The sequence below is a fragment of the Natrix helvetica genome, assembly GCF_964273705.1.
Source record: "Natrix helvetica genome assembly, chromosome: 3".
NCBI lineage: Eukaryota > Metazoa > Chordata > Lepidosauria > Squamata > Natricidae > Natrix > Natrix helvetica.
This window is the reverse complement of record NC_138549.1, coordinates 127,850,243-127,864,752: the sequence shown is the minus strand read 5'-3', so window position 1 is coordinate 127,864,752 and position 14,510 is coordinate 127,850,243. Positions and strand designations below refer to the sequence as shown.

The 14,510-nt window shown below is 41.0% G+C and overlaps 1 protein-coding gene across 2 annotated transcripts in view; it reads left to right on the top strand.

The window, feature by feature from the left end:
* ETNK2 (ethanolamine kinase 2) overlaps positions 1–11,052 on the top strand; it is a 34,640-nt gene extending 23,588 nt beyond the window's left edge. For both annotated transcript variants that reach the window (XM_081947122.1, XM_081947123.1), the window contains exons 6-8: positions 1,511–1,704; positions 2,939–3,012; positions 7,894–11,052. In XM_081947122.1, coding sequence (XP_081803248.1) covers positions 1,511–1,704; positions 2,939–3,012; positions 7,894–7,966 — 341 coding nt within the window. In that variant the 3' untranslated portion in view covers positions 7,967–11,052. The remainder of the gene's footprint in view (positions 1–1,510; positions 1,705–2,938; positions 3,013–7,893) is intronic.
* The last annotated feature ends 3,458 nt before the right edge of the window (positions 11,053–14,510 follow it).

Genomic DNA, 14,510 nt, shown 5'->3' with positions numbered 1-14,510 from the left:
GTCCCTGAAGCCTCCCGGGGGAGGCGGGGAAGCTCTTTTCGCCCTCCCCAGGCTCCTATAAAGCCTCTGGAGCCTGAGGAAGGCGAAAAATAGCTTTTAAAAAGGTGAACTCAGTTGGCCAGTGCACGCCTCGCGTGCCCTGACAAATGGCTCCGTGTGCCACTTGTGGCACGCGTGCCATAGGTTCGCCATCACGGTTCTAGGATATGTAGAAGTTGGGGGCATTATTTGCAGTGATTCCAGCAGTATTTGATTAAATGTTTCCAGAACATGATGTTGAATATTGCTCAGCTTCACAGCTCCCCTCGGGACCTTATCTTTTCCTTTAAAAAACAGAAATTTCTGCATAATGCCAGTGGAGAAGGTAATTCAAAGCTGTATCTTATAATTAAGCTTTGGCTGGACAATTCAAAACTGTCCTTTCAAGGAAAATGTCTCAAACCTGTACATGAAACCAACGAGAAACTGGATGTGGGCCCAAAGAATCCTCAAACCAGTCAAATCTCCTTCAGGTGTTGCTTTTGACACTATATACCGAGTTACTGGCACTTTGCTGCCAATCCCTGTTCCCCGTGGAGACGATTTTGAAAAGGGTTTGGAAAATTCTGGTTGCTTAAGAATGTAACAGATGGATTATTGTCTTGTAGATAGAAGCTATTTATTACCAGGTTTAGCACAGCTATTCCCAATGCTTACTAAGTTCAGTTCAAGGTTGTTCTTTTAAGATCTATAAATGGCTTGGGCCAGAATAACTCAAAGTCTGCTTCCTCTCTTGTGAGACCACTTATAATTTATAACATTCATCAAGAGTCCTGAAAGAGAAGCTAGGCTGGCGGATGTGGTATACAGGATGTTTTCCACAGCACTGTAATGTTTGGAGCATTATTCCAAGAGTAATTAGGATGGGTCCATCCTTATTTACTTTTATAGTCCAATAAAAAGGTATTGTTTGGTTAGACCTTTGATGTCCTCTGCTTGATATGAAGCCCAATAAAAGGAAGAAAAGCAATGGGAAGAAAGGACTGAACTGTGGTTACGTTGATTCAAAGCTTTTCCTAGTCTGGGTCTTTTATTCATTCCTTGAATAAACACCCATATTCATTCTTTGTAGCAAGCTACAATATGAAACAACAGCTTATCCATTAGACGTCTTCTCTCAGCTTTTAATTATTCCCATTCTCAGCCTCTTCTCCTCTTAAATCTCTCTCTCCTTGGTTCCACCAGTCAAATTCCTTCGGTTTGTTGAAATAATGACAGAAACAGTAAGAGAAATTCTTCCTTCTACAAACTTATTTTTCTTTCTTCTGTTGTAATCTTATCACTTGTAATTCCTTATCAATATGCAACAATGGTACAGTAATGCATTGGGGTATACAAATCTTAAAATCAGTCCAAATTTCCCAAGTGTCTGGCTAAATTTAAGCCCATGTATTTACTGGATTCGGTTTAACCCACTTCCATCCAATCTGACATCCACTGTACCGAGTCCTCTTGCCTTCTCTGCTTCCAGGGCTCAATGAAGTCGATTACAGCTTATATCCATGCAAGGAAGTCCAGTTGCAATGGCTGAGGTACTACCTGCAGTCTTACAAGAAACTAAGTCCAGAGGACCAGGGAGAAGGAAACAAAAGCAGAGGAGGGAGTGGAGCAGTGTCTGAAGAAGAACTGGAGAGTCTCTACATGCAAGTGAACCAGTTTGCTTTGGTGAGTGTTTGCAAAATGATCAAAGGGTGGATAAAACAAGAGAGACTATTGCATGCTCTGAAAACTGAGGCTGCCCAAATCACATTAATCCAATGGCCATTTTTATATTTATAGTAATGTATTAATTAAAAAGAAGGCCATAGTACCATTCTAATTGCTTGTTTTCTAATCTCTCTTCATTCCTTCATATATTAGCTATTCCTATCTATAGATCAACCTGATGTCTTCTAGATGTTTTGGATAACAGCTGTCATATTCCACAGCCAATATGATTATTGGCAATTGAAATTCATTTATTTGGAAAGGCACTCAGTTAGAAGAGGGAGTTCTATAACTATTTATTCTACCCTGTAGCCTAAGCCCAAGCCAACAAATTTGTTTGCCCAAGAGTGGAAACTAGTACTGTAAAAGTCAGCTTCTACTTGTATCGATCTGTGTATGGTTCTTATTCCTGCAGTCCTAGGGGGCAATCTAATTTGAATGTTTGCAACTGTTACATACTGACAGCCAGTATGATAGGTTCCACCAAGGTCCTCCGATCCGGCGGGAAAATACTGAAAGGTGATTGGCCGAGCCATTTGGCAGCTCCCTATAAAAGGGCTAGCTGTCAAACGGAGCGGTGCTTGATTGTACATAGTTATTCCAATAAAGAGCTGTTGTTTGTCACTAAAGCCTGAGCCTGCCTTATCCAGTCACCCGATCTAACACTGGTGACGAGGATGGGATTGGAAGGCAGCTAGGCACAAAAAGAGCTGACATTATAATCTAGTACATGGCCGTGTAGCTTCAATAAGTCATTATTCCCCGTTTAATTTAGATCCGTGTAAGATTTTGAAGAACATCAAAGCCACATAGCTATAAATTTAGGTGGACCCAGTTGAGATATTTTTGTGCTATAATGGTTCACCCTTCTCATGACTTTGTTCATTCTGCTGTTGTTTTTAGCTTGTTCCACTATCACAGTTCTATGTATTCTCAAGTTTCCCAAATACTAACTACTGTTTTGCCTTTCTGTGCTGGGTTTTTTCCCTTCTTTCCTTCCTTCCTTCCTTACTCCCTCCCTCCCTCCCTTCCAACCTATAAATAACTGTCTCTGCAGGTGCCAAATGCAATGAGAACTCTTTGGGTGTGTGCAAGTGCATACTTTCTCTCACATAGAGTTAAGCTGTTACATGTTAACATGTCCACTCACACTTCTCAAAGGCATCTTTCTGATTTTGTTGTCTTTTCTAAGGCTTCCCATTTTCTGTGGGCTTGCTGGGGCCTGATCCAAGCCCAATTCTCTACAATAGACTTTGATTTTGCCAGGTGAGTCATTTCTACTTGCAATGAAGGATACAAACAAGATGCTAGTGGTTTGTTTCTTTGTCTGCTGGGCATGGGGGAGGGGAGATGCCAGTGACAATCAGTCTGCTATGTTGGTTCAGAGTCCTGATCATCAGCATAAAATGTTATGCTTGTAGTGATATAAGACTTATTTGAGAGCACTTATATAAAAGTAATGTAAAAGCTTGAAATGCTTTTAAGTCTTGAGTAGCCTGTTTACCTTATCCTTCTAGCAACAGAAGTGGGAGCTTCCATGTTTCCAGCTTGGTTAGAGTTTAATAAGCTCTCATTCTAGAAATTAAACACAGTTAGTGTTAATGACCTGTCAGGTTCTATGCCATCCAAAAATTTGTCTTTTTCATGAGTTTTAAGGCAATAATTGAAATATTTTGAAGCTTAATGACCTTTTGATTTTCAAAGGTAGGCTAGAGAAATTTATACTATATTGTGGTAAGACGCCTAAAGTCTCAATGCATTATAAGAAAAAAATGAACTAACAAATAACTTTTTGGAAATATTGGTGAAGAATCCATTTTAATGCACGAGGGAGGCCACACCCTGGACCTTGTTTTCGTCTCTGGCCAGTGGATGAGTGATCTGGGAATAGGGGATCTAGACATTATTCCCCTGTCATGGTCGGATCACTCACTTCTCCGGCTGGACTTCCCTGGTGCTACCCCCCGCCGCGAGGAGGCGGAACTGGAAGGTATTAGATGGTTCCGCCCCAAGCGCCTGATGGAACCAGACAGGTTCCAGACGGAACTTGGGCCACCTCCTGTGGACCTGACCCGCCCCCGAGTGGAGGACCTGGTAGACGCATGGAATAGTGCGACTACCGGGGCCCTAGACCGGGTGGCGCCTTTGCGGCCTCTCCTGCGGCGACGAACCACCCTGGCACCTTGGTTTACCGAGGAGCTAAGGGTGATGAAACGCCACAAGAGACGCCTAGAGAGTCGTTGGAGATCCTCCCGTTCCGAATTTGACCGAGCACAGGCACGAGCCTATTTGAAGACGTACCTCGTGGCATTAAGAGCGGCCAAACGTCAACATTGTGCCGCTCTTATTGCGTCTGCAGATAACCGCCCTGCCGCCCTGTTTCGGGTGACCCGCTCCCTCTTGTTTGAGAGACCACGGGAAGCCCCATTACAGGGCAGAGCAGAGGAGTTTGGGAAATATCTACAGGACAAAGTCGCTCAAATCCGGATGGGATGGGCCCCTTTCAGTGGTTCAGTAGAGACGCCCGTGGCGAGTCTTGAGGGACCGCTTTGGGAGGAGTTTGACTCGGTTGCCATCGAGGATTTGGACAGGTTGCGTGGACGTCTGCGACCCACCACATGTTTATTGGACCCGTGTCCCTCCTGGCTTGTACTGGCATCCTGGGAGGTTACGCGCGACTGGCTCCTGGGCCTGGTGAACGCCTCGTTGGGTGAGGGGTCTCTACCGGCCGCCTTGAAAGAGGCGGTGGTGAGGCCCCTGCTCAAGAAGCCTTCCCTGGACCCAACGGACCTAGTCAATTATCGTCCAGTCTCCAACCTTCCTTTTTTAGCGAAGGTTGTAGAGAGTGTGGTGGCACAGCAGTTCCCACGTCACCTGGAGGAAAATGATTATCTAGACCCGCGCCAGTCCGGCTTCCGACCCGGGCACAGCACGGAGACGGCCTTGGTCGCATTGGTTGATGATCTCTGGAGGGCCAGAGATAGGGGTTGTTCCTCTATCCTGGTCCTATTAGATCTCTCGGCGGCGTTCGATACCATCGACCATGGTATCCTGTTGCACCGGCTAGAGGGGCTGGGAGTCAGGGGCACCGTTTTACGGTGGTTTGGTTCCTACCTCTCTGATCGGACGCAACGTGTGTTGGCAGGGGAGCAGAGTTCGACCCGGAGGCCACTCACATGTGGAGTGCCACAGGGATCGGTGCTCTCGCCTCTCCTGTTCAACACATATATGAAACCGCTGGGCGAGATCATCCGTGGTTTTGGGGTGGGATATCATCTGTATGCTGATGATACTCAGCTATACATTTCCACCCCGAACCACCCCAATGAGGCCGTCGAAATGATGTCCCGGTGTCTGGAGGCCGTACGGGTCTGGATGGATGGCAACCGACTAAAACTCAACCCTTCCAAGACGGAGTGGCTGTGGCTTCCGGCCTCCCGGTTCAACCAGGTGCTTCCATCTCTGGCCATCGGGGGCGTCCAACTAGCCCCCATGGAACAGGTGCGCAATTTGGGCGTCCTCCTAGATGCCCGGCTGTCCATGGATGACCATGTGACAGCCGTGGCAAGGGGGGCGTTCCATCAGGTCCGCCTGATGCGCCAATTGCGCCCCTTATTGGACCGGGATGCCCTACGCACAGTCACCCATGCGCTAGTGACTTCTCGCCTGGATTACTGCAATGCTCTCTACATGGGGCTTCCCTTGAGATGCACTCGGAGACTACAGTTGGTCCAGAACGCGGCCGCGCGGGTGATTATGGGGAGGACTAGATACTCCCCTGTAACACCTCTCCTGCGCGAGCTGCACTGGCTTCCTGTGGTCTACCGAGTGCGTTTCAAGGTTTTGATTATGATCTTTAAAGCGCTTCATGGCACAGGGCCTAGTTACATGCAGGATCGCATCCTGCCCCACACATCCCTACGACCAATTCGCTCACACAGAGAGGGACTTCTCCGGGTGCCGTCCGCCAAACAGTGCCGGGGGGCGACACCCAGGAGCAGAGCCTTCTCTGTGATGGGCCCAGCCCTGTGGAATGACCTCCCCCGTGACATCAGGATTACTTCCGATCTCCGCTCCTTCCGTGTACAGCTGAAGACCCACCTCTTTCAATTATCTGGCCTGGCTCAATCGCAATCGTAATCTCTCTTATTCCTCCTAACTGTTTTTTAAATTGTCTTTTAAATGTCAAATTTTTAACTGCATATTGGGTTTCCTACAATTGGGGTATTTTAATGCTGATTTTTAATTGTCTAAATGATGTAATTTGTTACCTCCTCCGTGTATGCGTGTATGTGTGTTTTGTATGTATGTACGTTTATGTGTTTTGATACATCTTCTATGTTTTATATGCTCCATTGTACGCCGCCCCGAGTCCTACTTGGAAAGGGAGCGGCTAATAAATTCAAAATTATTATTATTATTATTATTATTATTATTATTATTATTATTATTATTATTATTATTATTATTATTATTAGTTCCTGATTCTTCCCTTGATGTTATTCACCCTTCTGCCCCAGATATCTCCTAAACATGGGCTTCACATTATAATTCTTACCATGGTTGATTAAATAAATGAGGAGAAAGATAAAATGAAACCAAATGTATAAATGAATAATCTGCTTTGCTTTCTTTCCCATGGTCCTCAGTTGCCTTGTGACCTTGCAACTGCTCATTTTAAATTTCTTGCAATGTTTGCAAGTTTACATATACATTCCCAATCACCAATATTTGTTATCATTTCCAAATAATCTTGCATGGGATTGGTATTTTATGTACTTTCTCAGCCAAGACAATTACTCCTAGGTAAAAGTGATCTTAGGATGTGGCCTTTGTATTTTTTCTTATTACTGTAGTTAGTTGATAATGCACTTAAACCCACCCTGAAATCAAAAGTGGGGTCAAAATATTTGAGGTATGTATTTTAAGAATGTCTATGGAGATTCTCAATCATCCAGGCCATGATTGTTCCCAAGATGCTTTTCAAAGGGCAACTGGATTGTCTTGCTTTTTTCCTTGAAAACATTTCTCATCCAAGAAGCTTCTTGGATGAGAAGTGAAACATTTTAAAGGAAAAAAACAAGAGAGTTCAGTTGCCTTTTGAAAAGCACATTTGAGACAACATTTGAAGACATTCACTTTTGATGAAAAGTCTAGACTTCAAAGAAAAGGTCAAAAACTGAGATAAATTCATATTAATACTTTAAGGGCATACCAATTCACTGGCTGTGCTGCTCCAGTTTCATATTTGAGCAGCATAGTTGATGATTTTTATTATGTGTATTAATTAGAAAATACTTCCTAGAATCATTAGGCACTTAGTTATCTGAGAATTGGGGCATTTGTGATTATTCTAGAAAACTTTTAATGCAAGAGAAATGCTTCATGTAATGAGAAATTTAGAGGTAACCACATGTAGATTTTATGATAAATTTGAGAATCAAGAAGGGAAATTAAATGACACATGGATTTAGACTAATTTTGCCCAAAATTCCAGATTAGGTTAAGTCAGATGCATTAGCAGCAAGTTGGGCATGGAAAGGAGTCGTTTGTATATAACCTGCCTTACTCTATTTTTAATTGTTCCTATAATTTTATACTTTTGGCTGAGAGTAACTAGATGGGTCAAGTTCTCAAAGGTGCTTTTTCAAAAGGCAACTGGAGTTGTTTTTCCTTGAAGACATTTCACTTTACATCCAAGAACTTTCTCAATTCCATAGATATTTAAATGGTTCAAGGTCACCTAAAATTGCCATATCTTAGTCAGAATCTGATCCCTGATTTCAAGTCCTAGCTTAATATTTTCATTTTGACACCTTATCATTGTTGATGATATTTTTACAACTGCATGTAAAATCATTGCATGATGAGCATCGTATGTGAATTATCAAAATAAGAATGTTTATTAAAAAAAATGTAAGAATGCATATAAATGCATGATAAGTATCGGTGTAAGAATTCAGTGCTTAAGTGCTGTAAGATGTATGTGAGAAAACAGACACTGAATAGAAAGGACATCTGCATATTTTGGGGGGCACAATTTTCCATTCATAGAAACCAAAGAGCACCACATACTACAAAATTAATGTGTACAAAATGTTCCTAATATTATACATAACAAATGCTTATCTTTGTATTGCTGTGTAGGTACGCAGACATAAGATTTAAGCAGTACTTTAAAACAAAACCTGTGGTGACTTCCCTTCAAATGTCCAAGTGAGGTTGAAGTCCAAAGAGTCTTCTGGTTCTCAAGATTCGACTCTTATTTTCTCTGGTGCAGAGCACCTGCCACCCTCTCCTACTGCAGTGCTGAGTGGTCAGACATCGTGAAACAGAGCTGGGAAAGAAAAGCACACCTTCCACAAAGCCCAAAAATTCAACAAAGCCCCTGAACTTGGCTGCCGCATGTTGGTTTCAGAAGGTGATGTTATGACATGGCTGCTGGCAAGAGTTTCTGGGGCATAAGCAGGAAAGATTCAAGGGTTTAATATGTGGGTGGCCAATAGGGGAGAAGGTTTGCTTAGAGATTTATATAGCCTTGAAGGTTATTGCTGGATGACACTTTTGTTCCTTGGCCAGAAGAAAGAAAACTAGCAAAAGCTTTGTTTTTGTTTTTCAAGAACATGGGATTGTGGTCTTTTGGTTTGTGAGAATGGAGGAGAAACAATTGCTTCTTTTTACAACACTGAAAGAATCCATTCTGAAATGTGCTCCACTCCCTACATGTATGGATGGAGATAAAATCCATGACTTAAAAGATTATGACCCTGAAGGTGGAATAAATATTCCCACACGCATCAGTTTTAAAATATGGAGCATTTAGGGATGCTAAATTCAGGGAAAGTCCCAGCCCTTAAAAAGCTATTACAACTTTGGTCAAGCTTTGAGCTAATGGCCTCCCTGAACTATTAACTGGCAACAGAGAGCTCTGAACTGAAAATTGTATTACACATTGTGGGCAATTTCAACACCTATATTCTGAAAGGCAAACAATGTAGGCAACCTCAGATTATGTGTCCATATAATTCACAGTGTCACTTTGAAGAGAGCAGATGTTACTACCTAAAAACCTAATGCGATGAAAGCACAAAAGACAGAGTGCTTTTTGTAAAGAATGGATGTACCAAATTTATGCAATACTCTATTATTGTAATGGCCATATGTGAAAGAGGTTTATCCATCCTCTCCCCACCAAAAAATTGCATCCTGTTTCAAATACCACAAAGATGATTGCATTTCCATTAATGTGTTGATTTGCCCATAGAATCTTCTGTAATATTACATTGTGCCGTTCAGTATTTTGAGAAGGTGAATTCCATTAAACTAAACATTTTAATAACACAAATATCTAAGTAGGAAAGTGTAATTCATGTGGATGTAGCACAGAAAAAAAGAAAGCATGCCACTAAAACCCGTTAACAAGGTTTTTACCCAAGTTTACTACCTGATTACCAGTTTAGTGCAGTTTTTTTGCCACCTGGACACATCCAGCAGATTCAGATAGTAACTCCAAAATTACCAGCCTTTCTCTGACTAAGAATTCTGGAATTTGAAGACTTGTTTTATCTAAAGGCAGCTAAGTTGAAGCTATTTCAGTCATACAGCAAAGAGGAAAAACAGCAATGACTGCATTGGTATAAACTATGACATAGACAGTCTGGTCTCCTTCAGCCAATCCTTTTATTTTCCAACTTTACCTTGTATATTAATAAATTTTATACCCTTTATACCCAGATTGTGGAATAGGAAACTAGAACCAAACTAAATATGCTTTATGAGTTGCAAAGAGATCACACTGTTATGGTGCTTTATCTTCAAGAAGATCATTTGAGTTCCTTTGGTTAAAGGGCCATGTTTATACATAACCCTTATGGGTTCTCCAGTCAGAAGCAGGTTGGCATTTCTGCATTACCCTATCTATGACTGGATAAAACTGAGGTGTGATGGCATAATGTGAATGAAACTGTTGGTATCAGTCCTTGGGTCTCTATCTGAGGCCCTGTAATCAATATAAAATATGTCATTTTACACTTTGAATTTTCTTTTATCCACATTTTCTATCAGATGGGTTCTTATTTTGCTCAGCAAGCAATTACTAGAATTAAAAACAGATGACCTCTCAGTTCCTATGATGTCTCTTCAGCTTAGTTATGAACGTAAATGATCAAATGTTCACTGAATTTGTACCTTGGAGCAAAGATGGAAACAATAAGCCTCCTGCAGGCTTGTAATTGCAGTGCTATTATAATTAATTTCCTAGAATCTGATTTCCTGTAGTTTCCTCATAGTAGGATAGCTGGTGCAGAATTGCTGTCAAGAGAGGGCATTTAGTATCCTTAGGAAAGGGGACAGTCAAGCCAGTATTTTGCCAGATGCTTTGCGTTTATTTCCACAAGCTGCAGCCCATGTTCCTGGTGGTGACATATTATGGAATTGTAGTCCAAAATATCCAGTCAACAGAAGACTGTCTTAGACATTTATGTGCTTGGATAGTATTTATTTCCTTTCCCCTTTGTAGAAATGCTTTGCTTTTTTAAAATTTCTGTTAGCCTTTGAACAGTTGGATAAAAACAGTTGTATGTTTACATTCTCTGCATTCCAGACATTAATCCTGATTCATTATGTATCTCTATACATTTTCAGCCTTGCTGTATTGCCTTCCCCCCCCCCAAAAAAAAAACCATTCCATTCAATCACTATCTTGGTCTTCCCCCTTTTCTCAACCCTTTTACCCTTCATGTTTATTGTGTGTGTATGTGTGAGAGAGAGATTTGATCCTTCATTCATTCTCTGCAGATGTGAAGCCATTTTCACATACTTATTTGCAATGTCTATTTACTTTTCTGTGCAATCCACATTCAATGAGCATCCTCTCATTCTACACTCTATCAGTGTTTGACTTCATATATATTAAGCACCCCATTCCTGGTGCATTCAACTAACTTTTATATTTCTCTTGACATACCCAATTCTTACATCTGTGTGACAAATTGAGCAGGATGCAACCAACTTCTCTCACTTCTTTTGACAAGTATCAATTCTTCACAACAGACCATACTCACTATCTTTTCATTGTATTTGTACACCTTAACATTTCTTTTTCCAGTTTTGCGTCTGTAGTGAAGAGTCTAGTAAGACCAGTTCACCTACCTGTAGTGTTTTAGCTGCGTAACTGTAACATATAACTTGCAATCATTCACTCCATTTTCATTATTAAGAACACCTAGCTTGGTCTTTAATGCATTAATGTTCAGATAACTACCAGACCCCCAAATGGCTAGTAGAAAGCAGGATGGCTTTTTAATTATAGGGCAGGGGTGTCCAAACTTGGGAACTTTAAGACTTGTGGACTTCAACTCCCAGAATTCCCCAGCCAGCTTCATTCATTCTCTGAAGATGTGAAGCCATTTTCACATACTTTTTTGCAATGTCTATTTACTTTTCTGTGCAATCCACATTCAATGAGCATCCTTTCATTCTACACTCTATCGGTGCTGGCTGGGGAATTCTGGGAGTTGAAGTCCACAAGTCTTAAAGTTCCCAAGTTTGGACACCCCTGTTATAGGGTATCCCTAAGCGTTATGAACATGTCCTCCATATTGAGGTTAGGATATGAAACTGAAGTAGTTCTTTGATGTTTCCTATTTATAAATGTAGCTATTGTTATTTGGCAAATAATAGTTACAGAATGATCTTGTGAAAATTGGCCAAACCCTATGTTTTATGATAGGACCACACTAAACCTCACTGTGAATCTAACCAGCATGGTTTGAAATCCTTCAAGTGAATTTGACCTCAACTCCCAATAGCCAGTATAGGCAATGCATTATGGGAGTTTTATACAGAGAGTGGTGTAATTTGTGAATGTAAATACAGGTAAAGAAAAAAATGTATAAGATCTTGTCTATGGTCACTTCTTATGATAATCATTATTGATGAACAAAAATCCATGAACTTCTGCCTTCTCAGTACTTCTGATCTCATATGCTGTAATGGGACTGACATCTGTTTATATATAATCCTTCCAAATAATGGAGATGTTGGAGGATAAAATGGATTAATTAGATGGATATAATGAGCAGGATCAGCAAAGTACAGCTGTGGAGAATGGATCAAGAATGGCATAAATCATCTTACTTGCTCAGAAAACAAAATGCATGACTTCATTGTTATGCTTCTGACCCTCTTAGAAAACACTTCCCCTTCCTTCTTCCCTTTCTTAATTGGCAATAGGACTTCCTTGGTCACTTTTTTTGCAAGCCTTTTCCTTTAAAGGTGCCCTATTTTGCTTTGCCTGTTCTTACCCATGCCTTCTGACCCTCTCATTAAAAAGTCTGCTTTTCCCACTTTTTCCTTCCTTCCCTCTTTACAAGCAAGATGCTGACTTCTGAATAAATCTCAACATGCCAGTCAGGAGACACAAGAAGACATTACAACTTTCAGACCCAGAAAGTTCCTACTGAGAATTTCCCCAGAGTAAAAAGACCAGATCCTTCAGCCAAAGGTAAATTTCCTTCACCTCTGATGCAGCAAAAATATAAGCCTTCTTGTTTGGGCAAAAGTATTCTGACAGGCCTCCAGAGGGCATCAAAGAGTAATGAATTCATCCTTTCTTTTGAACCAGTAGCTGCAAAGGCCTGCTTATGAACCATTTCCCTTCTCTCAACACAACACCACCCCTCCCCCCCACTAAATAGCTGCTTTTGTACCCTAGGCAATTTTTGTGACATTGTAATTCCATGTTTTTCTTAAAGGAGCAGACTGCCATTGTCAGCAGCCTTACTGATGAATGACCCCTGATAGTTTAGATAATGGGATGAGGTGGAGCTAGAAAAGTGAGTTAAATACTAGGGAAAGGGCTTCATCGTGTGTGTATGGGGGGAAAGTTTGGAAAGTTTAAGAAGCTTGTAGTGTGCTGAACTTCAGGGTGAAGTCACGTCAGGGTGAAGAACTTGTAATCCTCTACACACTATCTGTCCTTGATTCATTGGGAGGGCAGGAAAAATTCATAAACCATGCTATTTTTTGCCTTTCAAGATTGTTAAGTTGGGTGATAAGTAAAGCTTATCGCTCATATTTAGAAGCTTTCTGGGTGGAGGGACCTCTGTGGAAGAAATTCTTAGAAGGGATGGTACAAAAAAATGTTAAAACGCCAACAATTTCCCCCCAAACAATCTCATAATTGTCCTGACTACAGTCCTTTTGGAATGGCCAGGCCAATCTCTGGGCCTTCCATCCCATCAAGAAGAGAGGACAGAAATTGGATCTTGAGCAGCAACATCTCCCTCTCTGCCTCTACCTTTTACTTTGCTGTCTTTGTTCTTAAGGAGGAAAAAAGCAAATGAAAGATCTCCACATGCGTTATGATGCTTTCACAAGCAAGGGAGGTGGTGGAAGCGGAGAGTCATGGAATTGGTACAACAGTGGGCAATGATTTTGCCCATTTAACCCTGACTTCAAAATGGAAATGTTTTTATTTGAATTTCTGGGTAACCATCTGCCCTTTTTTCAGAAATAATGTACTATATATAGAAATTGGAGCCAGAGTGTGGATTGCTGCAGCAGTATAAACAGTACCAAAGCCCCATGGAGCAGTGTCATAAATTATATCATCCCCCATCTTCTGAGCAAGTCAGAGGCTTAAGCTGTCTTTGACATCTCCACCCATTAGATCAAGATGGAACCTGCTGTCAGGATCTATGTTGCACTCTTTGCATAGCCTGTTAAGAAAAAAACAATACTTTCAAATCAAGGATTAGCATTTTTCCAAGCTAGTGCATCCTGGATATTTGTGTGGAAGCTAAAATGGTTTTTAAATACTGAGTTGCTCTGAGCATTTTCAGCAAGCTAATCTTCACAAGATCATATGACGTGCATGCTGTCCACTAGGGAGAATAAAAGGAGTAACATAATAGGGAGTTTTAGGAAATAAGTGAACTTATTATACAGCAAGGATTTTTCAACCCTCTTCTTTACTTCAGAGGAATTCATAATCGTACTACATTGTCATGTTCTCAGTGTTGACACATTAATATGCACAGGTCTCTTTTATTATGTGATGTCATAGTGAGGTGAAAGCTTCTGAGGGAATTTAGATCTACCTAAAAACAGTAAAACATATTTGTCTCCTCAAGATTAAAGTATATGGATTATGTCAGTATGAAATAGAAATCTCTGTAGATTATTGTGCTCTTAAAACAATCACAGCACACCAGCAAACTGTTAAAAAGACCTGAAGAATCATTGGCCTTATCTCAGAGGCATCACAAATATCCCAACACACCATATTGATGTGTATTGATGTATATCTCTACTCTTCATATAGTCAGAATCAAGCAATTTTTGAAGTTTTACAGCTTGATTTTTGTACCATGAAAAATTGATTTCGTGGCCTGAATAGTTATCTGAACACAACAAGACTGCAGTGTGGGTGACATTGTGTATGTAGTATTGTATACTTGAAAGAGAAATCTAATTGCGTAGTTGTGTGGTGTAGTTACTGTTTGAAATATACGACTCCTTTGAGCTTTAGAGGTTTTCAGAACCATTGCTTTCTGTGGTGCTTGTTTGTCTCGAGAGCAAAACAGTTGAGCAAACTGAGGTAACAGGGTAAACTCCAATAAAGGTATCTTTAATATGGGCAGAGCTTTCCCAGTTCATGCACAGCCACCAAGTAATGAACTGGTTAGGCTAAATTCAAGGATTAGTCTACATCTCTTAGTTGGTTACCTCACAGTGACTTGCTTTTTTTAAAAAAAAGTGCA